General features: G+C 56.2%; 1 protein-coding gene across 2 annotated transcripts in view; it reads left to right on the top strand.

Annotated features, from left to right (window-relative positions):
• Positions 1-4,232: 4,232 nt before the first annotated feature.
• Positions 4,233-21,779, top strand: part of GRIN2D (glutamate ionotropic receptor NMDA type subunit 2D) — a 28,756-nt gene continuing 11,209 nt past the window's right edge. For both annotated transcript variants that reach the window (XM_081515388.1, XM_081515386.1), the window contains exons 1-9: positions 4,233-5,624; positions 9,120-9,739; positions 14,403-14,517; positions 14,912-15,123; positions 15,392-15,560; positions 16,119-16,272; positions 18,699-18,824; positions 19,027-19,256; positions 20,531-20,691. In XM_081515388.1, the coding sequence (XP_081371514.1) occupies positions 5,160-5,624; positions 9,120-9,739; positions 14,403-14,517; positions 14,912-15,123; positions 15,392-15,560; positions 16,119-16,272; positions 18,699-18,824; positions 19,027-19,256; positions 20,531-20,691 (2,252 nt within the window). In that variant the 5' untranslated portion in view covers positions 4,233-5,159. The remainder of the gene's footprint in view (positions 5,625-9,119; positions 9,740-14,402; positions 14,518-14,911; positions 15,124-15,391; positions 15,561-16,118; positions 16,273-18,698; positions 18,825-19,026; positions 19,257-20,530; positions 20,692-21,779) is intronic.

Here is a 21,779-nt window from a genome sequence, read left to right as displayed (position 1 = left end):
TAAGGAGTCAGTTTGTCTGAGGGTCTAAAAGGGACTCAGGACTGGAGGAGGGGGTTCTGATTACTGGGTCCCAAGAGGAGAAGGGAGACAGGGCCTTGGACTCCTGGGACTGAGGGGGGGGGGCTGGGTAGCTGGTGTCCTAGGTCTGAGCGAGGAGGGGACTGGGGGCCTGGATTCCTGGGTCCTGGAGGGGAAGGGGGCTGGGGACTTGAATTTCTGGGTCTGAGAGAGGAGGGTGCTGGGAGCCTGGATTCCTGGCTTCACGAGGGAGACCTGCTTGCAGGCCTGGCCTCCCGGGGCAATCGAAGCCAAAAGATGGGTCCTAGCATGACAGAGACTCAAGTCTGGGGATGGCCTCCTGCTTCCCAAACCTCAGCGTGGGGAGGGGGCGGAGGGCGGGCAGCCCCTGGGCCCTGGAGCGCAGGTCCGGGTCCTGAGTCCCCGACTGCCCCCTCTCCGCCCTTTCCCCCCTCCCCGGATTTATTTGCAACCCCTCACTCTCTGGTCCCAAGGGGGAAGGCAGAGGCTGGGAGCTGGGGAGCGGGCGGGCCCCCTCCCCCAGCCATGATAGGAGGAGGGGTCCCCAGGGAGGCCAAGAGAGGGGGCTGTGGGTCTCCCGGCAGGGGCGGACGGGGACTGAATGTTAATCGCATCCCGAGTGTGTGTGTGTGTGTGTGTGTGTGTGTGTGTGAGAACAGAGCGAGTGTGCGAGTCCCTCCCGCTCCGGCTCCTCCGAGCCCTGGCCGCCGCCACCGCCCTCCACCCGCCTGCAGCCTCCCTTGGCCACCGGTGCCCGGCTCGGGGGTGTCGGCCCGGGTGGGTCCGCCTGGCCCCCAGGGGTCTCTCGTGCATCTGCCATCTGCCCGGTGAGGATCCGTGTGTGCGGGTGTCTGGGGCTGGGCTGGAGGGGGGGGTGTGTCTGTAAGGGTTGCGGCGGCTGAGGGAGGGCGGAAGGGAGGGAGGGGTCTGTCTGTCTGTCTCGACCCCGAGCCACCTGCCTGGGTGTCGCGGGCCCCCCAGGTTCCTCCCTCCGAGCCTTCCCCAAACCCGGATGGATGGTGTGTACCTGGGCTCTGTGCCTCCTGCCTGCGTCCGGCCGGGCGTCTGGCCGCCTGTGTCCTCCTGTCTGTCCAAACAGCCCCTGACGGCAGTGGCAGCCTGGCCCCATCAGACCCTCCAGTGTGTGTGTGTGTGTGTGTGTCTCCCTCCTCAAGCTCCGGGGGCGTTTAGGGGAATCCCAGGGAAGTGAGGTGGTGCGTGTATGCGTGTGTGTATATGTGTGTGTCTGCCTGTATTTGAGAGTGGGGGCGTGGGGGGGGGTTGTCTGGAGGTGGGAGGTGGCCAAGCAGGAAGGGGCAAGCAGTCGCCCAGACAGGCTGTCTCCCGCCTGCCCCTTGCGCAAACACACACACCGGCCACCGGCTTCAGAGGTGACCCAGACAGACAGACAGACAGACACAGACTTGGCAGGGGGGGCCCTGAGGGCACAGAGTGGGGGATTGCGAATGAGCCAGGGAGAGGCGGGACCGGACACATGGACGGGGAGGAGGAGCCGGGGCTGAAGCGGCAGAGGGGGTCACCCCGGGTGGGCGGAGGGGGGATCCCCACGGGGTCGGGGCGGCGAGAGGACACCCCGACAGCCTCCGCAATGTCCGGGGCCCAACTTCCAGCGCAACATGTGTAGCCGCGTCCTCGCCTAGCCGGGGTGGCCTCAACCTTGGGGGACAGACAGGGCAGGACGGACCGAGGAAGAGAGCCGGAGCCAGGGAGCCAGGGACGGGCAGGAGGTCCCGGCCGCCACCGCCGCCGCCCCAGGGCCTGCCCCCCCACCACACCCCGCGGCTCCCTGAGCCCCCCGCCGAATCTTCGGGTCACTGGACTCCGGTTCCATTCCTGGCACCCCCGCAACACCCCCCAGAACAGGGTCATGAAAAGGTAAGGCTGGGGTAGGGCTGCAGGGGTGGGGGTGGGAACGTGGACCGCCCCCCTAGATCTAGGACAGGGAAAGTTGGCAAGGGGCCTCAGTTGGAGGGAGAGGGCTGGAATGGTGGACAGGGGTCTCTGGGGGAAATCTTTGCCCCCTATCTCCTTCTCCCTCGCTGAGCCCTTTTCCCAGGTCTCTATACCCCAGATCTCCAACCCCCCCATTGCTGACACTTTGATCCTTCTCCCCAGCCCCATACACCTGACACCCCGTCTCTCTATCCCCCATCTCCCCCTCCCAACCGCCCGCATCAGCCTCCCCCCTCGGCCCGTTCTCCCCCCTCTCTCCAGCTCCATCTCCCCTCCCTCCTCAGCTGCGAGTCGGCTATTAATACCCCTGCCAAGGACCTTGAGAGTATCTAGGCCTTGGCACCCCTCGCCCCAAACTCCCATCCCTTCCTCAAGGTTCTGGAATACCCTTCTAGCCTCTTCCAAGCACAAGGATTAGGGTGGGGAGAGAACGGGGTTGGGGGGGCGGGAGCCGGCCGCAGCACGACGCGAAGTTGGGGGGGGGCGGCGGAAAACGCGGTCTGTGGATCCAAGTGGCCTCTCATCTCTCCGCTGATGGATCCGGGGGGAGTGATGGAAACAGGGACACCCCAGGAATCTCTGGCACCCTCCTTCTCCTGGGGAGCTGGGGGACAGACTGTACTGTGCACAGGACCTGAGTGGGGCGACTTGGAGAGGCTGGAGCTGGGGCGGGGGTTGCCCAGGATACTGGACGAATGGGGTTTGAGACCACAAGGGGTCCTTAAGGGAGGAGAGGGCTATGGGCCTGGATTCCTGGGTCTTGGGCGTAAAGGAGGCTGGGCCCCTGGATTCCTGAGTCTGGGGGCAGGAGAGAGCTGGCACTCCTGGGTCCTGGGAAGGGACAGAGCTGAGCACCCACAGTCCTGGGTGGGTCCGGGGAAAAGAAGGGACCCGAGAGCCACGACTCCTGAGTCGATGGGAGAAGTTGGGAGGACGGGGCTTCTGTGTCTGAGGGAGGAGGGGCCTGGGGGCGCAGTGTCCTGAGCCCCTTGACGGGGCAGGGGACGAGGGTCTGGACTCTTTGGCCCCATGCGGATGGAAGTGGGGACTGAGACTCACGAGGAGGTGGTGATTGGAGGCCTGAACAATGTGATCCCCGAGGGTGCAGGTTTGGGGGTTGGAACGCCAGAGTCCCCCAGCGGCTGGGGCTGCCACCTCTCTGTCCATCCCCGGAGGGGTGGGAGACTGTCCTCCAGAATCCCTCACTGGAGAGAACTGGGTATCCAGCCTCTTGAGAAGGGTGGGGCAGGAGCTACCCTCTTGGGCTTCAGCCAGGGAGCAGAACCCCAGGGTCCCCAAGGCCAGAGGCTGGGCAGGGGTGAGTCTGAGAGACGCAGAGAAGAGGCTGAGGGGTGAGCAGCCACCAGGAAGGGAGGGGAGAGCGAGTGTTATCCTGGGGAGGGGGGAGTGCCAGGCCACAGCTGTGGGTTATTTTGGGGCAGAGGGGGGCTATTCTGAGCACTGATTGAACCAGCTGCTTGGGGAAGGGCAGAGGAGAGGAGGGGCGAGGGGGAGCCAGGATTGAAGCATGCTAGGAGCCCCCACCCCCACCCCCACCCCTCCGGAGACAGTGCCCCAAGGTTCCTGGGAAGGCCTGGGGGTGGGGGGTGGGGAGTGAGGCCTCTAGGCAGGCAAAGGGGTGTGGGCCTTTCCCCTACCCCTGGCTGTCTGTGGGGTGGATGGAGGCTCTGCGCTACCATGGCAACCGGACAGGAGGCTGATTGACAGTTAAGAGCGAGCCCTTCCTTGTCTGGACCCTCACCCCTTCCAGAAGCCCCTTCTGCAGGCTCCAATCCCTCTCTGGGAACCAGGGGTCCAGGCCCCCAGGACCCTCCTTCCTCAAGACCCAGGAGCCAGGAGTCTGGGCTCCCAGCCCGACCACCCCAGGCAGCTAGTATTCAACAGGGGACATAGGAAGAGATGCTGTATTGCTTCTCATTTACCAAACTGCTCTGGGCTGGGAGCCAGGGACCCCCACCCCTCCCAGCTCTCCACAGATGTGCTCCCCCCAACCCCAGAGCCCAGTCTGGACTGTGACTCTTTCTAGCTGTTATTGAGAGTGGAAGGACGGGGGCAGGAGTAAGGGGATGAAGATGGGCTGGGGGGTTTGTGTTCAAGGGGAGGGGTACAGTCACAGAGGCATTTGCTCCCTGCAGGATGGCCCACTAATTTCTTTTTCTCTCTCTCTCTCCCCACACACCTGACCCCTTTTCCCTTTCTCTTTTTTTTTGTTCCCCTCACTTTTTCTTCCTTTTATTTTTGATCCCTCCTGCCACTCGCCTTCCTGGCCTTCCTTTCATGTCTGTGCTGGGCACCTCCCTGGTGGGGGTCTTGATCTCTGCCTTGCCTCGCTATTTCTGTCTTCCTGTGTTTTCTGTCTGCTCTGCCTGCCTCTTCAATCTCGAATTCTGCCTGTTTCTCCGTCTCTTGTGGGTGCGTGTCTTTTGGTGGTTGTGGGGTCTCTATCTCCATCTTCCTGGGGTTTCTTTCCACCTTCCTCTATCGGTCCAACTTTCGGGGTTCTCTCCTCTCTCCCACCTTCCTTCGTCTCTCTCTGCATCTCTCCCGCCTCTCTCATTCCCTCCCTATTTCTGTCACTCCATCTTATCTTTCGCTCTGTTACTCTGAGCCTATCTGTCCCTGTTTCTCCTTCCATCTCTTTCCTCCACCCCATCAACTCTCTCTCCCTGACCATCTCTCTGTGGGTGTTTTCATCTCTTCCTATCTTCCTGGGTCTCTCTCTCTCTGGTCCTGTTCTGATCCCGTCTCTGCGGGTCTCTTTCCCATCTGGCCTGTCTCATTGTCCTCGTATCTCTTCTCCCCACCTCTGTATCTTTTGTGGCCCCATTACCCATTCTCCCTGTGTTTCTCCCTTCGCTTCTGTATCTCTCCCTTTGCCTCCGTATTTCCCTGTCTCTCCCTCTATTACTCCAACCTTTCTCCTATCTCCGCGTCTCTCCTTCCTTGTATCTCCCCTTCACCGTGTATCTCTCCTTGTCTCTGTCGTTCTATCTCTTGTTTCTCATTCCTGTCCCTCTCTCTGCTCCGCGTGTCCGCCGCCCCGTCTCTGCGCCCCCAACTCCTTCTTCCGTGTCCCTCCCCGGGCGCCCTCGCACTCAGAGGCCGCCCGGCAGGGCCCGCAGGCGATGCGCGGTGCCGGTGGCCCCCGCGGCCCTCGGGGCCCCGCTAAGATGTTGCTGCTGCTGGCGCTGGCCTGTGCCAGCCCGTTCCCGGAGGAAGTGCCGGGGCCGGGCGGGGCCGGCGGGCCTGGCGGGGGCCCCGGAGGGGCGCGACCGCTCAACGTGGCGCTCGTGTTCTCTGGGCCCGCGTACGCGACCGAGGCGGCGCGCCTGGGCCCGGCCGTAGCGGCGGCCGTGCGCAGCCCGGGCCTGGACGTGCGGCCGGTGGCGCTGGTGCTCAACGGCTCGGACCCACGCAGCCTCGTGCTGCAACTCTGCGACCTGCTGTCGGGGCTGCGCGTGCACGGCGTCGTCTTCGAGGACGACTCGCGCGCGCCCGCCGTCGCGCCCATCCTTGACTTCCTGTCGGCGCAGACCTCGCTGCCCATCGTGGCCGTGCACGGCGGCGCCGCGCTCGTGCTCACGCCCAAGGTGCGCGCGACCCGTGGGCGGGGCTCGGGGGACAGGGGGCGATGGGGGCGGGGCCTGGTCTAGGGGGCGGGGCCTGGGCCGGCCGTGGGTGGGCGGGGTGGTAAGGGGCGCGGCCAGCTCTGAGGGTCAGCCTGGGGATCCGGTGAGGACAGATGTAAAGGTCAGGTCTAGGTAACGGGCGGGGCTGACTTGGAGGGACGTGATATATAGGAGGAACAGAGTGTTCCGGGGAATCATCTAGAAGCAGGGTCTGGAGGTGACCAGGCTATGGGAAGAGTTGAGAGGCTGCGGAAGCAGCGAATCGGGAGGGGTTGGGATCCGAGGAAGAGGCGAGGCCAGCCAGCGAGGGGCGAGGACCGGGTGGGTGCCAGAGGGGGCCTGCCTGAAATGGCAAGATCTGAGTGAGGGGTGGGCTCTGGGATCAGCGAGGGGGTGTCAAGTGAAAAGGAATGGGGCTCAAAAAGGGGTGAAGGCTAGAGAGTAAGCAGGAGCCAGAAAGTCAGAGACAGTGACCAGGAAAAAGGAGTATTAAGTACTGAGGGACAGGGAGGGGCCCGGCCAGCTGAGCATGAGGTCTAGAGGTCAACGTAGAAGGACAGAACCATCTGGTGGAAGGATGAGTATGAGAAAGGGAGGTGTCCTTAGTGAGTGAGCGAAAGAGGGGTAGCCTTGCAGCTAGGAAGTGGGGGAAGGCCAGTCAAGGAAGAGGTGACTCAAGGAAGGGGCGGGGCTAGCTGGTGATGGGGGAGGCCAGGGAGGACAGGCCCTCTGCTCTGTACTAAAGGGGCAGAGTCTAGAGAGGAAGACGGTCTGGGGGTGGATTGGGGCAGGGGAGGTACCCAACTGGAAGGCGTGGAAAGCGAGAATCCAGAGAGTGGGCCTGGAAAGATGAAGGCCTCCCCCTTAGAGGCAGGCTCAGCCATTGAGAGGTCAAAGCCAGGAGCCTGCAGGGAAGGCAGGGGCAGAGGCTGGTGATGGCTGTGGCATGGAGAGAGGCCTGCCTCCCGAGGGCACAGGAGGGGTCAGCTGGAGTGGACTTCTGATAGGGAAGGGCAGGATTTGAACAAGCCTGGTGTGCGGACTGAGAAGAACCAGGTCAGTTTAGAGGAGGCGTCTGAGAGGAGGCGGGGCCTATTCAGGGGTGGAGCCAGTGTAACAGAGAAGTGGGTATCGCCTGAGGATGGGGCCACCTGAGTGGGTGGAGCCTAAGTCTGTACCAATTCCCTGCTGTGAGGGCCGGCGGCTTTGTGACTAGATCTCTATTGCATGCCGGGACTCGTAGTTCTCTTCTGTCCCGAACACTCTGGGAAAGATCTCTGTCCAACTTTCTTCTCTCTGGCATGGGGTTGTCCAGAGATCTGTAGGCAGATCACCTGCGAGGTGAACTTACTAATTCCTGGCTGCCACCTCCTTGGCATACGGAGAGATGTGGTCCCTTCTGCCTCCATGGCGGCTGAGAAGTGTGTGCCCCTCCATTTCATTGTCTGCTGGGCACTGTGGCCCATTCAGTGCACACCCGTTGCCTTCTGGGAAATGTAGTCCTTTTAGTGTCTTAGAGTGGTCCTCACAGCTCTATCTGTGCCCCCATTGAATGCTGGGAACATGGTCCCCTGAGTACACATTCAGCTGCCAAGGATGAGGGCCTCACAGGGTCTCATAGCATTCTGGGAAACCTCATACCCTCAGGACAACTGCCCTAACCCGCGCACATTTAACCACAGGCATATGCCTAAGGAGAAAGTCTTCTTGCTCCTCTCATTGCATTACTGGAAGATTTATTGAGGACTGATTCTGTGCCAGGGTTGTTTCAGGTTCTGGGGAATACAGTTACGGAAGGTTAAAAAAAAAAAAAAGACACGGTCTCTGCTCTTACAAAGCTTGGATTTCTAATGAGGAGACAGACAAGACAAATAACAGATAGTGAATTCTGTCCTGGAGGAGAGGTAATGACCAAGGTCGTGGCTTCAGTAGATGGTGGTCAGGGGAGGCTTCCCTGAGGAGGTAAAACTGAGCTGGATCTGAGGACGGAGGAGGGGAAGGAACTGGGGGGAAGTGTCCCTGAGAAAGGTGACAGTGAAGGGCAAAGCCCTTGAGTCTAGAAGGAACCTGAGGTGTTTGAGGAAGAGCAAAGAGATGGGCTGGTGGGACATGAGGTCAAAGAGGCCACAGGGACCAGGTCATGTGGGGCCTTATGGGCCACAGCGAGGACTTTGGCTTTGACTCTGACATAGAAGTTTTGGAAGATTTTCAACCAAGAAGGGAGATGATCCAATTAATATTTTGAAAAGATCACTCTGGCTGCTGTCTGGAGAAGGGAAGTTTCGAGAAAGGAAGTAGAGATGGGTTAGGAAGCTGTTGTCGTCTAGGCAAGAGAGTGGAAGTGGTGAGGGTCATGACAGGGGCCATGGTGAAGAATGAACAGCTGGGGTCATGTTTTGAACAGAGAGCTGTGAAGACTTGGAGATGGCCTGGATGTGGGCCCAAGGGCTGTCCAACAGTGTTTTCTGCTGAAATGATGAAAGTTGTCTTCATCTACTCTGTCAAATATGATAGCCACTAGCCATGTCAGCTGTTGAGCACTTGACGTGTGGTTAGTATAACAAAGGAACTAAATTTTATTTACCTTTGACTTAACTTGAATAAGTTAAGGGTGGCTAGTAGCTACCATACTGGAGACCACAGGAGACAATACTTAGTTTAAACCCATGGGTTTGGATGAGATCACCAGGAAGAGAGGACAGAGAAGGAAAGAGGAGATGAGGGCACCCCTATGTTTAGAATTCTGACTGAGGAAGAGAGTCTAGCAAAGGAAACAGAGAAGGAGGGGACAGGAAGGTAGGAAGAAAAGCCGAGAAGGGCAAGCCTACTCAGCAAAGCTTCTTCCAGTTGGGAAGAGACTACCTTCAGCACCCTCATGGCCTATTGGGAGATGTAGTCCCTCTCAGTGGATGCTGGGAACTGTAGTTCTCTCCTGGGTTGCTGCCTGTGTTCACTAGGGTTATGTTAGCTGCTGTAACAGATAAACCCCCACTTCTCAGTGGCTTAACTCAATAGAAGATTGTTCCTCATGTATATAAAATCCAAACAGGTGTTCCTGATTGGAGTTGGCTCTCCTCCAAGCTCTGACTGAGGGACTCAGTTTCCTCCATGCTCTGGCTTTGTAATCCCCTAGATTCCTCCTCAGGGGCTTCTGCATCTGCCCTCAGACAGGGAAGAGTAAGGTGCATGGGCAGAGAGGTTTTTATGGATGAGCCTAGAACCCAGTCCTGAGGCTAAACCTAACCCAGGTCTAGCCCTGTGCCCCAAGCAAGGAAAGGAGATGGTTTGGCAAACAGCTAGATGTTGAGAGCTGTGATGCCCTTATCCATTGTTGGAAGATGAGGTCCCCTCTGGATCCCTGGGAGCTGTGAGCCCCTCACTGACTGCTGAAGGTCAGCAGCTGGGAGCCGAGATCTCCACCTAGGGGAGGCCTGACATCCTCCTCCTCCCCTGCAGGAGAAAGGTTCCACCTTCCTGCAGCTGGGCTCGTCCACAGAGCAGCAGCTTCAGGTCATCTTTGAGGTGCTGGAGGAATATGACTGGACGTCCTTTGTAGCCGTGACCACGCGTGCCCCCGGCCACCGGGCCTTCCTGTCCTACATCGAGGTGCTCACTGATGGCAGCCTGGTGGGCTGGGAGCACCGCGGGGCGTTGACGCTGGACCCTGGGGCTGGCGAGGCCGTGCTGGGCGCCCAGCTCCGCAGTGTCAGCGCCCAGATCCGCCTGCTCTTCTGTGCCCGTGAGGAGGCCGAGCCCGTGTTCCGGGCAGCCGAGGAGGCTGGCCTCACTGGGCCTGGCTACGTCTGGTTTATGGTGGGGCCCCAGCTGGCTGGAGGCGGGGGCTCAGGTGCCCCCGGGGAGCCGCCTCTTCTACCAGGAGGCGCCCCACTGCCTGCTGGGCTGTTTGCAGTGCGCTCGGCAGGCTGGAGGGATGACCTGGCCCGGCGTGTGGCAGCTGGTGTGGCCGTTGTGGCCAGAGGTGCCCAGGCCCTGCTGCGTGACTATGGCTTCCTGCCTGAACTTGGCCACGACTGTCGTGCCCAGAACCGCACCCATCGAGGGGAGAGTCTACACAGGTGAGCAGGGCGGGGCTGGGAGGGCCGTGGGAGGATTCCTGAGCCAGATCACCTGGGGTACTCGGTGACCTCAAATGGGTCACCTTGCCCCTCAGAACTTCAGTCTCCTTTTCTGTAAAATAAGTGAAATTGGCTCTCCTTTCTGGGGTTAAATCAAGTGATTTGGAAAAAAACACCTGAGATACCGGGAGAGGATTACTGTATTTCATGATTTTAGCATGTGCATTTTTGCACAGTTTTAATGCCTTTGAAATCAAGACATGTCTTACAATAATCGCTTATCATGATTTCATGGGCAGTGCTTTTTTTTCCCCCCTTCATGGTTGTAAAAATAGCAATACATCTTCTAGTTGATAGCATCTTAGATTTGGTGAAATACCTAGTTGGGGGGCTTCCCTGGTGGCTCAGTCAGTAAAGAATCCACCTGCAATGCAGGAGATGCAGGCTCGATCCCTGGGTCGGGAAGGTTGCCTGGAGTAGGAAATGGCAACCACTCCAATATTCTTGCCTGGGAAATCCCATGGACAGAGGAGCCTGGCAAGGGTCATAAAGGGGTCCCAAAGAGTCAGACATGACTTAGTGACTAAACCACCACCACCACCCTAGTTAGCGCAGGAGCTGAACTTCAGTAACCAAAAGACCCAATAATGCAATGTCTCCAACAAGGTAGAGCGGTCTCTCACTTAACAATCCAGAGATCCATAGTCCAGGTTATCAGGAGACTCCATCGTTCCACGTGGTCATTCAAGGGCCCAGGACCCTCCCACCTTATTGCTCTGCCATCTTTTCATATGGTGGAAGCTGGGTCAAAGGGCATGTCTGAATTCTAGCTCGTGAGAAGAGGGAAAGAGGAGGTGGCTGCTGCTGCTGCTGCTAAGTCGCTTCAGTCGTGTCCGACTCTTCGCGACCCCATGGACTGTAGCCTACCAGGCTCCTCCATCCATGGGATTGTCCAGGCAAGAGTACTGGAGTGGGGTGCCATTGCCTTCTCCAGAGGAGGTGGAGAACAAGCCATTTCCTTTGGGCCAGTGAGGCAGAAGGGACGAGTCTTACATCCCATTTGTGAGAAGGTAGTCACTTGGCAGGGGCTTGAATTACTGGTTGTTTGTAGTCACATCCATGCAGATTGGCTAGACACCAATTCTGATTGCCTAGTGTCTGTGCCACACTGATTGTTAGAGTTTGAATATCACCTGCCCATGGCCTGGGTTAGCTGCAAGGAATGTCAGGGAATATGGGGAATGTTGATTCTAGCTGGACAAGGTGTACCCAACTGACACACTACTGTTTTATATTATTTTATTTGTTCACACTACTGTTTTAGATGAGGGGGCCAGGGTTTGGTGAGAAACAGCATCGCCACTCTAGGAAGTTTTGGGAGTTTGTTGACAGAGCAGTGGAAAGAGGGGCCTTGGATACTGAAATGAGGATGAGCTGAGTTTGGGAAGGGGTGACGGGTGGGGAAGAAAGCCTAAGGGAGGAGAATTGAGAAGTGATGATTTGGGAATCAGGATCCAGGGGCCAGATGATGAGAGAAGCCTCCCTCTTTCATAAATACTTACTGAGCACCCGCTAGGAACTAGGGCTCCCGCTGGGACCTGGGAACGCAAAGATGAATAAGACCGTGGACTTCTCTTCAAAGAACACAGGGTCCTGTAGGGGTAGCAGACAGGGACGGCATAATGACAACACAGCGTGATACTTGCAGTAATGGAGGTTGCATGGGCTTTGTGGGAGCACCGTGGAAGAACTGCTAAGCCAGAACATTTTTGGTCGCAGGAAGCAGTCTCATTCAAGTTTCCTCGGGGAAAATGGGGTTTATTGGAAAAGATAAACACACACAGAAACTCAGACATCAGGAATTGAGGCCAATTCCTCAATTCTAGCTACTCTTTCAATTCTTTCTGATTCTCTCTCTCTCTCTCTTTTCCCTCCCCCTGTCTATCACTATCACTATCTCCATCTTCATCAACATCTCCACCTCTGTCTCTACCTTGTCCTCCCAGAGGGCAGTTCCTCTCCCTGTTCAGTTCTGATGACCCAGAATTTCTGTTCCCTCAAGATATTCATCATTTCAGCCCATTCTCTCTACCACGTGTGTGGGTGCTAAGTCTCTTCAGGCATGTCCGGCTCTGCGATCCCATGGACAGGCAAGGATACTGGAGTAGGTTTGCATGCCTTCCTCCAGATCTTCCCAACCCAGGGATCGAACCTGCATCTCTTACATCTCCTGCATTGGCAGGCTGAATCTTTACCACCAGCGCCACCTGGGAAGCCCTGTCCACCACCCATCCATCCCTCCAAATCTCACAGCACTAACCTTCTCCCAGGAGAGGAATTGGATTGGCCCCAGTCAACATTCCAGACTAGGCTACACAAATTATGGGTCAGCCTATGGATTCAGGGAAGTTTCCAGGAGGAGGTGGTGTCTAAGTTGAGTCCGAAGAATAAACTGCTCATTCATTCATTTGTTGAAAAGCCCTTTATCGAGAGTCTGCAATGTGCCAAGCCCTGCTTTATGCACAGAATATAATGTTGAACAAGGCCTCTGCTCTCACAGAGCTCACAGTCTCATAGGCAAGACAATCAGTGGACAAACAAGAAAAGAAAAGAAAAAAACATCAATGGGTAATAACTTCTGAGATGAAAATAAAGCAGGCAGAATGTAATGAGAAATGCCTATTGTGCTAGGTTAGATGAGGTCGTCAGGAAAGGCCTTTCTGAATGGGGGAAATTTGGAGGTTAAAAAAAAAAAATGGATAAAGACAAAGAGCCAGGGAAATTCCCTGGTGGTCCAGTGGTTAGGACTCCATGATCTCACTGCAAAGGACCCAGGTTCAGTCCCTGGTTGGGGAACTAAAATCCACAAGCTGAGCAGCATGGCCAGAAACAAAAAGGGAGACAGAGAGAGCCCAACTATCGGAAGATCCGAGTGAAGAGAAGGGAGGGGAAACAGAAGGTTTAAGGGCCCTGGGGCTGGAAATGCCTGAAATAAAGCCAGTGTGTCTGGAGCACAGTGGGCAAGCGGGTAAAATATGATGGAGTGACACGCCGTCCAGCATAGGTAGGGCATTTAGGCCAGGTTAGGGATTTAGATTTGACTTCAAAGGCAATCGGGAGTCCACCAGAAATAGATAATCCAGGGAGGGGAAAGAGCATTGTGCAAAGGACCAGAGGGGAGAAAAACTTGGGGCAGGTTGGTGGGACCATAATAGCTCAAGGTGGATAAAGGCAGGAGAATTTAGGGGTTGGGAGTGATGAGGCTGGTTAGGTGGAGGGGGGACAGGCTACAAGGGCCCTTTTTTAAAAAAAAGAAAATTTATTTGGCTGTGTCAGGTCTTAGTTGCAGCATGTGGGATCTTAGTTCCCTGACCAGTGATCAAACCTGGGCCCCCTGCATTGGGAGAACAGAGTCTTAGCCACTGGGCCATCAGGGAAGTCCCTACAAGGGTCTTGAATGCCAGGTTGAGAGGTTCAAACTTTGTTCTAGGGCACTCGGGAGCTATGACTGGGCTCTGGTCAGCAGACAATGGAGTCAGTTTGGGGTGTAGACAGACCCCTCTGGGGTGGGATGGGTTCAGGTTAGAGGAGAAAGATTGGAGCCTGGAAGCAAAGTAGGAGGCTAGGGTGGGGTCCTGGAGGGTTGTGGGGACAGAGAGGAGGGCTGGGGCAGAGATATCCCAGGGGCAGGAAGGATGGGGTTTGAGGACTGATGCCCTGCATGGGGGTGAGGGAGGGGGAGTGAGGGGGTGAGGATGGCAGCTGAGGGTCTGGTCCAAGTGACCAGGGTGATGTGACAAGCACTCAGAGTACAGCCTGCCACTGTATAGTAAAGATACTTGGGAGTCCAGAGCCCCTCCCAGGGCTTCTGTCCAGAAGGTACACGTGAGCTGAGTCTTGAACACCTAAGAACTAGTCAGGATGAGGACAGAATAAGGGTTGTTTTTTTTTTTCCTTTTGGCTGCACTGCCCACCATGTGGAACTTCCCTGACCAGGGATTGAACCCACGCCCCTTGCAGTGGAAGCTCAGTCTTTTCCCTTTTTCCAAGGGTTTTTTCCTAGGCAGAGGGAAAAAGTGAAAGTGTTAGTCTCTCAGTCGTGCCCAACTCTGTGACCCCATGGACTGTAGCCCACCAGGCTCCTCTGTCAATGGGATTTTCCAGGCAAGGATACTGTAGAGGTTTGCCATTTCCTTCTCCAGGAGATCTTTCCAACCCAGGGATGGAACCCTGGTCTCCTGCACTGCAGGCAGATTTTCTACCAACTGTGCTAGGGAAGGCAGAGAGAAAAGCACCTACAAAGACCTAAGCTAGGAAACCACTTGATGTGTTTGGAGGACACCCCACATACGGTGTGGTGGGGCAGGGAAAGGGTTTGGGTGGAAAGAGTGACTTTGGGAAGTGATCAGAGATGGGGCTTCAGAGGCAGGTGGAGCCCTGAGATCACCAAACCCAGGCTAAGGGTCTGGACCTTGTCTTGGGAGCACCAGGCTGCCAAAGGAGAGTGCCTAGTGAAGAAGGGGCATATTCGGGTCTTCAAGAACTCGGAAGAGAGATTTGAGCTGGGGGGTGGGGTTGGTCAGTAGCAAGGGGACTTTCTCTGCCTTCAGGTGCCAAGGTCCAGTCCAGGGTCCCACACGTACCCTCCCTTCCTCCTGGGCAGGTACTTCATGAATATTACCTGGGACAACCGGGACTACTCCTTCAATGAGGACGGCTTCCTTGTGAACCCCTCCCTGGTGGTCATCTCCCTCACTCGAGACAGGACGTGGGAGGTGGTGAGTCCCAGCACTGACCTCAGGCACGGGCGAGGAGCGGGACTCCTGGGTCCTGGGGAAGAAGCAATGAGGACCCAGACTTCTGGCAGAGGTGGGGGCTGAGGCCTTGGGCTCTGGCCTCTGAGGGAGGAAGGGGCTGAGAGCCTGAGATTCCAGGTGGTCAAGGAAAGAACTGGGAACCCAGACCCCTGGGTCCTGGTAGAAGAAAGCCCAGTGTCCTGGGCCCGAAGGGTTTCCAGGCCCTGGGGAGAGGTGGGAGACAGGGGGTCCATATTTCTGGATCTGAGGGAGAAGGAGCTGGGAGCCCGGAGCTCTGAGGAAGGAGGGCCAGGAAGGCCAGAATATTCTGGAAAGTCCCCCCTCAGGAAGCCTGAATCCCCTGCTCTTGGCCAAGGTGGGCAGCTGGGAGCAGCAGACTCTCCGCCTCAAGTACCCGCTGTGGTCGCGCTACGGCCGCTTCCTACAGCCAGTGGATGACACGCAGCACCTCACGGTAGCCACGCTGGAAGAGCGGCCCTTCGTCATCGTGGAGCCCGCCGACCCCATAAGTGGCACTTGCATCCGAGACTCTGTGCCCTGCCGGAGCCAGCTCAACCGCACCCACAGGTGACAGCCTGGGATCCAGGAGTTACCGTTTCAGAACCCTTCCTTGCAGTCTCCAGTAGTCCTGGCCCCCCAGACCCCCCTCCTTTGGGCCCCGGAAAGCCCTCCAGCTGGGTGACCTTGGATAAGTCACGTAATTCCTTGGAGTCTCAGTTTTCCCAGGAAGCGATGCCCACCATCGATTTAGCTGCTGTTCGTCCCTCTCTCCATAAGGCGCGAGGTGGGGGTGGGGGGTGTCCCCAACGTTCCCGAGCCTGATCGCCCCCCGCAGCCCTCCGCCCGACGCCCCCCGCCCGGAAAAGCGCTGCTGCAAGGGCTTCTGCATCGACATTCTGAAGCGGCTGGCGCAGACCATCGGCTTCAGCTATGACCTCTACCTGGTTACCAACGGCAAGCACGGCAAAAAGATCGACGGCGTCTGGAATGGCATGATCGGAGAGGTGAGGTGGGCGGGGACAGGGCGGGCACCGAGACGGGGCAGGTGGGGACCGGAGTCAGGACCAGGTCCCGGCCGAGGAGCTGCTGGGTCTGGGGTCGGAGCCGGGAGGCGGGAGCCGTGGCTCCGAGAGGGGCGGGACTACGAGGGCACGCTGCGGTCTGGGGGGCGTGGCCAGAGTGGCCACGCCTGGATTTGAAGAGGCGGGGCCACGAGAAAGGCCCACCTTGGTGGGGGCGGGGCCAGAAGGAGGGACCTTGGGGCGGAGGAGGTGGGGCTCGGAGGGTGGAACCTTAGAGACTAGGACAAGGGGGCAGGGCCAGGAGGATGGAGCCCCAAACCTCCTGGGGCTTGGCGGGGAAGGAGGATGAAGACGGAGGCCACTTCTTTCCACTCTTGTTTCTCTCACCTTCGCCTTCCCTGTCCGACGCTGCCTGCGTCCCCCTCATCCACCCCACCACCCTCCTAGCCCTCTCTCTCACCCTGTCACTAGTCTCCTCCTGGGACCTGTCTGTCCAGAGCCACCCAGCTTCCCTCACTCCTTCCCTGTCTTCACCCTCAGGTGTTCTACCAGCGCGCAGACATGGCCATTGGCTCCCTCACCATCAACGAGGAGCGGTCCGAAATCGTGGATTTCTCTGTGCCCTTCGTAGAGACCGGCATCAGCGTCATGGTGGCGCGGAGCAATGGCACTGTATCCCCCTCGGCCTTCCTTGGTGAGCAGGGGCCCTGGAACGACAAGGAGTCAGGAGTGGGGCGGAGCCGCTGTGTGTCTAATTCCCATCTTGCTATTGCTTGTACCAGCAGGGTGACTCAGGTGAACTGAGGGCCTCAGTTCCCTGATCTGTAAAATAGGAGAATCTCCCCCACCAGAAGCAATTTCCCCATACATCTAAGAAAGTCTGAGCTTCAGGAGTCTTCCTCCTACACAGCCCCTTCAAAGCCCTGTACCCGGTCTTGCCTTCATAATCGTGTGTACTTTTTTCTTAAAGAGAACCCTCCAAACTGTGTAAGCAGCAGGCCCCGCAAAACCCATCTTCCCCTGTATATAAGTATGAGATGAGCATGGGCCTCATCAAACAGTCTTTACTGAGCACCTACTATCTGCCAGGTTCTGGGCTACACACAAAACTCTGCCCTCTAAGAGCTATGTGCCAGTCTCACAGGGAAGACTGAAAACAATCTCTTAAAGGGAAACATGGACCAGATAATTTCAGACGGTGGTAAATACTACAAGAAATTAAGCCAGGGGAAGAGATGGAGAGAAATAGGGTTGATGCTACCCTGGATGGAGAGGCAGGCCCGTCTGAGCAGGTGATCTGGTCCTGCATAGATCTGGCTGGAAAAGTGTCACAGGCAGAGGGAACAGTAAGGGCAAAGACCCCAAGGTGGGAATGTTTGTGGGGTTATTTGTGAACTATCAGGAAGCCTGTGTGAATTGGGGAGGGGGCAGTGAGTGATCATGGGAGGGGTAGGAGGTGAGGACTGAGATGGAATTGGATGGTGGATTGCGCAGATGGTCCCTACAGTAGGAAGGCTGTTTTTGTTTTGTTTGCAATGGCAAGGTTTTTAACTGCAGGCAGTGGTGTGAGGATATATGATCAGATTTTGGCTTTTAAAATATCCCACTGGCGGCTCTGCGGAGGCAGGAGGCCCGTGAAGAGGCTACTGCAGAGGTCAGTGCGGAGAGAGGCTGGGGTGTGGGATAGGAAGGTGACCGAGAAGGTGAGACAAATAAACAGGCTTAGGATGCGATTAGAAAGCCAACACCCGATGGGCTGGTGGCTTTGAGGTAAACTGAGGAGCGAGCTCATTTACTGAGCTTGGACAAAAGAGAGGCCAAGGGCAGCGGTTCACATCCATTCGTTCCCTCTTGCTCTCTGAAGTCTGAGCAAAACTCCTGGGAGGGGGAAGGGCTGGGAGGAGAAGGGACAGCCCTTCCCTGGTGTTTTGTTTTCTGTCTGTTTTCCCAGTGGTGTCTCTTGTGGCCTCCTCTTTGCACCGAGGTCTCGGCAGGGCACCCTGAGAGGCACCACGTGGGGCCTCTGCCTTCAGCAAGGGAGGGACAAGGTCATGTTCATGCCCCACCACGTGGCCTGGTGGAGGTGACAGGCAGATCCCCAGATACTGCGGTGGCAGTCCAGGCTGGTGACCCTGCTGTGATGGGGGCAGTCCTGGCTGCTGGCACTTGGCCCAGGGAGGTCAAATCCCCTGGACTGATCTCAAGGAAACGGTGATTTGGGTTTGTTGTCAGTGAGCTCCGGGAGGCAGTGTGAGGAGTTTGGCTGATGGACAGGTCAGGGTGGGGCCTCTGGCAGGGGAGCTATTGAGAAAGAGGCAGAGAAGATGTGGCTCACTTAGGGAACTGTGGGTTCTGGGTGGTTAAAGAAATGGGTTCTTGAGACAATGATCAGTCCGGAGAGGAGAGTGGAAGCAAGGCTGAGGGGCAGGGACTTTGTTCTGGGGGGGGCGCAGGGGAGCTGCAGAGGACTGTGAGTTGAAGAGAGCTCATCTCTGGGTGTAGAGACAGCCTCTTAGGGCCATAGTGGAAGGAAGGGCTGGAGGGGAGAGGATGGGGAGATGGTCCAGGGGACAGGATGGGGAGATGGTCCAGGGGACAGGGTGTGGCCTGAGCCTTGTTGACAGAGAGAATGGAGAAGAAAGGTCCAGGTGGGGAGTAGGGGTAGAGGGAGGACAGGAGAAGGGAGTTGGGGACTGATGGGATGCTGGGGAGGAGCAGCAAGGAGGGAGAGAGGGCGGCAAATAGGGGAGGGGGGTCTGGGGAGTAATTGGATGAATGGTGAAACTCCCGGAATAGGTAGTGGGAGTTGGTGCTGGGCTCAGCTTGGGACATGAATGGCCTGGGCGATTGCTGGGGGTGGGTGGAGAATCGGGTCTGGGGTTCAGGAAACATGTTTAGGAGACAGTTTGTATTTGGTGGTTGAAATCACAGAAATGGTTGAGAAGACTGTCTTTGGAAGAGACTGTTCTCCCCCCGACCCCCCACCCCCGCTCTCCCCAGGGGTCTGGTGGGCAGTGAGTCTATCCCTGAGAAGGGGGCAGAGTAGGACGGGGTCACATGTCTGTGGGCACCCAAGCCTTGGCTTGGGTGAATCATGACCACACACCCCTTTGCCCTCAGAGCCATACAGCCCTGCCGTGTGGGTGATGATGTTTGTCATGTGCCTCACTGTGGTTGCGGTCACTGTTTTCATCTTCGAGTACCTCAGTCCCGTCGGCTACAATCGCAGCCTGGCCACGGGCAAACGTGAGTTCCCTTCTTCCATCACCCTACCTCAGCGTACCTGGACCACAGATAGAACTACATTTTCCAACAGCCCCTGGGAAAGAGCTGTGGTCTCCTGAGGCAGCAGGGGCCTCAGGGGCCCCTGGGAATTGTAGTCCGCTCTGCTCTCCCTCATTGAGCAGAAGGGATGTGGGTCCATGTCCCCCTCCTGGCCCCCCTGCAGGCCCTGGTGGCTCAACCTTCACCATTGGGAAATCCATCTGGCTGCTCTGGGCCCTGGTGTTCAATAACTCGGTGCCCGTGGAGAACCCCCGGGGGACCACCAGCAAAATCATGGTGTTGGTGTGGGCCTTCTTCGCCGTCATCTTCCTTGCCAGCTACACAGCCAACCTGGCCGCCTTCATGATCCAGGAGGAGTACGTGGACACCGTGTCTGGGCTCAGTGACCGAAAGGTGTGTGTGTTTGGGGAGGGAGGGAATGGGCTGGGGTTGGAGGTGGCAGAGGTAGGGGCAGTGGGTATTCCTAGGGGTTTTTTTCCCAGGAAGAGCTCCAGAGTAGTAGAATGGAATATTCTGGAGGGAAAAGGTTATATTTCACAATGAACTATTTAAATATTCTGAGGAGAAAAGAGTGTCGCCAAATATTCTAGAGGCCGTAGTGCCACATGGAATATTCTAGATCAGGGCTTCTCTCAAACTGTGATGAAGGGCTAATTTTTGACATTTCTAATCCAGTAGAGACTGACTCTTGTATAAAATAAAATAGAAAGGAATGACTGGAAAAATAAAATAAAATTTAAAACCAAGACATGCAAAATTTCAACTCTCATTTTTATTTCTTCGGCACAAAATTATTCTCTGAGATAACTTGAAATGCTCACTCTCTCAGTTTCTGTACTTACCTCACCACGGATCACAGTTTGTTCAGGGCACAGGTGGTCCGCACAGTGCACTTTCAGACTAACGTGGTTAACCGGGCGTCATGACCCATTCCATGAATTATGACAAACATTTTTTTTTAACAGAATAGAATAGACTAGAAAATATGTTTGACTGTATTTTCTGTAATCAGTGGAGTATGGTTGTAGGGAGCTTTTGTTTTAGTCATATATACACCCGACATTAAGCCAGCATACTAGTGTGTTGTTAAAATAGTGCACTATTGGAACTTCCCTGGCAGGCCAGGGGTTAAGACTCTGCGCTTCCACTTCCGGGCATGTGGGTTCGATCCCCAGTCAGGGAACTAAGATGCCATGTACCATGTGGCGAGGCAAAAAGAAAAAAATAGTGAACCACTTCTGAACAGATTGGTAACTTAGCAACTGCCCCTAGCCTGCACCATGCCAGCCCCTACCCTGGGACCTCCCCTGATCCAGCAAGTTAAGGGTTAATGCCTGACCCATCAGGGGCCCCTTTGTTGCCCATGTCTTTTCTAATTAGACCGTGATCAGGCCATACTAAGGATTAAATATTTCAACATTACTCCTGATTGTGTAATGTGTATGTGTATGTATACATACTTGCGTGCACATGTACCAATAACTGTGAACGTATGTGATGGCTGAAGTATAGTGCTTCCTGCTGGGGGTCACAGTGAGCCAATGTGAGAACAACTTCTGGGTTGGGGTGTCTCCCAGTGGCCCCCAGAATGGAGAGGCTGGTTGAGGACATCCTTGACCCACATGCCCCCTCGGGGGGCACTCTAATATCTCCCCATTCTGCCCCAGTTCCAGCGGCCCCAGGAGCAGTACCCGCCCCTGAAGTTTGGGACGGTGCCCAACGGGTCCACGGAGAAGAACATCCGCAGCAACTACCCCGACATGCACAGTTATATGGTGCGCTACAACCAGCCCCGCGTAGAGGAAGCGCTCACTCAGCTCAAGGCAGGGTCAGCGCAGACTGGGGGCCGGGAGGTGCGGGGTGGGGGTGGGGCTGCTGGGGGTCCTGAGGAGGCTCGGAGCTGGCAAGTGGTCAGGGTCATTTGTCAGCCTCAGCGGTCAGCCCAGGGTGGGTCAGCTTGGAGGTCAAAGGTCATTGAGGGTAGGCATGAACCCCTTAGGATATTTTCAAGGATCCAATGGTTACGGATTTTGGGGCCAGGCTGCCAGAGTTCAGATCCTGGCTTTGTCTATTCTTGGCTGTGTGACCTTGGGCAAGTTCCTCAACCTCTCTGAGCCTCAGTTTCCTCCTTTGTAAAATGGGGATAACCCATCTCACAAGTTTTTTTTGTAAAAATTGTTCTAGTAGTTATTATTAGTTAATCCGTGCAAAACACTTAGAACAGTGCGGGACACACTGTAGGTGTCTGCTGTTGTTATTATTATTACTATCATCATCATCTTTAGATCTGAACTCACTGGAATCAATACTTGGATTTTTCTTTTTAACATCAATTTCCCAAATCATAGGGAAAAGTTAAGTTCTGGCTCCCAAGTGCAGTCCAAGGTTACAACAAAGCTGAGCACAATGACTCTCTCTCCCTATTCCTCATTGATTTAGTCATCCAGCATGCATTTATTTTCTTAGTCCCAACTACATCCCAGGCAGTGAACAAACATTTTGATCACAGTTCCTGCCCCCAGGGAGCTTACAGTCTAGAGGTAGTAAATGAATAAGAAACATGCAAGCAGAAAAAATCAGCGTGATTACTTCAGAAAGTGATGGTGAGCTAGAATGTGACTGGGCTGGGATGTATTTCACCAGGATGTCGAGGGTAGGCCTCTCTGGGGAGGTGACTGGGCTCTAGAGAGCCCAGAAGGAGGTGAGGGACCTCTTCTTAGCCAGGTGGACTTATGAAGGCAGAACCTCGCAGGCAAAGGGAACAGGGTGTGCAGAAGGTCTGAGCCCGGAGTGATCTTGGCTTCTTGGAGGACCTGCAGGGGGACTTCCCTGGTGGTCCAGTGGTTAAGACTCTATGTTTCCACTATAAGGGGCACGGGTTCGATCCTGTTGGAGAATCTAAGATCTGGCATGCTG

Source organism: Giraffa tippelskirchi, chromosome 7 (assembly GCF_054371585.1).
Source record: "Giraffa tippelskirchi isolate mGirTip1 chromosome 7, T2T-mGirTip1v1.2.pri, whole genome shotgun sequence".
NCBI classification, from domain to species: Eukaryota; Metazoa; Chordata; class Mammalia; order Artiodactyla; family Giraffidae; genus Giraffa; species Giraffa tippelskirchi.
Note: the sequence above shows the minus strand (reverse complement) of the source record. Positions and strands in the feature narration are given on the sequence as shown.